At 43.3% G+C, this 1,347-nt stretch overlaps 1 protein-coding gene across 1 annotated transcript in view; it reads left to right on the forward strand.

The window, feature by feature from the left end:
• Positions 1–534: 534 nt before the first annotated feature.
• LOC106805920 (cyclin-dependent kinase 14-like) overlaps positions 535–1,347 on the forward strand; it is a 13,112-nt gene continuing 12,299 nt past the window's right edge. The window contains exon 1 of the mRNA XM_014807691.1: positions 535–622. Coding sequence (XP_014663177.1) covers positions 552–622 — 71 coding nt within the window. The 5' untranslated portion in view covers positions 535–551. The remainder of the gene's footprint in view (positions 623–1,347) is intronic.

The following is a 1,347-nucleotide window of genomic DNA, read 5'->3' on the forward strand; positions in this document are numbered from 1 at the left end:
TTAGGTAGCTGTCGTTAGAGCGCCGGTTCGTAGATGATCCCAGAAATGAGCCAGACGACAGAAAACCCATAAAAAATTAGCCTCGGAACGGCCTGTTGTGATTAGGTATAGCACTGGTAGACTGTTAGGCAACGATGGCTATAGTGGTTAGGTGTATCACTGGTAGACTGTTAGCCAACGATGGCTATAGTGGTTAGGTATATCACTGGTAGACTCTGTTAGGCAGCGATGACTATATAGTGGTTAGGTATGGCACTGGTAGACTGTTAGTCAACGATGGCTATAGTGGTTAGGTGTATCACTGGTAGACTGTTAGTCAACGATGGCTATAGTGGTTAGGTGTATCACTGGTAGACTGTTAGCCAACGATGGCTATAGTGGTTAGGTGTATCACTGGTAGACAGTTAGCCAACGATGACTATATAGTGGCTAGGTATGGCACTGGTAGACTGTTAGGCAACGATGACTGTAGTGGTGTTTCATATATCAGTGTGAACTGTTACTGACCCGCATGTTTCTTCCCTCCACAGCCGGACTCACCCTTCGGTAAGATGAACTCGTACAAGAAGTTGGAACAACTAGGGGAAGGCTCCTACGCAACCGTCTTCAAGGGCATGAGCAAGTAAGCGGATATCTGATGTTTCACACTTCACTTCTTCTCTCTCTTCCTGCAGTATTGTTTGCTTGTAAAGTCAAGTGCTGACCGTAGTTGTTGCGTAAGCTCGAGCTGCATCGTTAAAAAATCGCACGGTAGTTTTTTTTTTATAGTATGACACGATTTAACATACCTAGAGGATGAGGAAGGGAGGGCAGTTATATATATATGTATATAGATGGATATAGTATCTCAAGTCTCCCCATGAATATCCTAGTCGTTATTTACAGACGCTCATTATGTTCGTGATTTTATGGTCTCGCACATTGATCTCCAATCGCACGGATCATGCGAGCATATCTGCCATTATTGCTCCGTTACAATCTCCATATGATTCACTATTTACCCGGGGTTTCTTGATATAACTATTTACGGAGCTTATTGCATCGATGCAGTGAGATGAAGGCAATATGTAGCTGGGGTAAATAATCTCAAAGAGATTGAGATCATTGTGAGATTATTTACCCCTATAATATCAAGAGCAGATGATCATAGGTTGGGTTTAACACACACGCGTACGGGCACGCACGTCCGCACGCACGCACGCACGCACGCGCGCGCACACACACACACACACACACACACACACACACACACACACACACACACACACACACACACACACACACACACACACACACACTATATATATATATATATAAATATATATATATATATATATACTATACTAT

Source organism: Priapulus caudatus, unplaced genomic scaffold, assembly GCF_000485595.1.
Source record: "Priapulus caudatus unplaced genomic scaffold, Priapulus_caudatus-5.0.1 Scaffold133, whole genome shotgun sequence".
Lineage (NCBI taxonomy): Eukaryota > Metazoa > Priapulida > Priapulimorpha > Priapulimorphida > Priapulidae > Priapulus > Priapulus caudatus.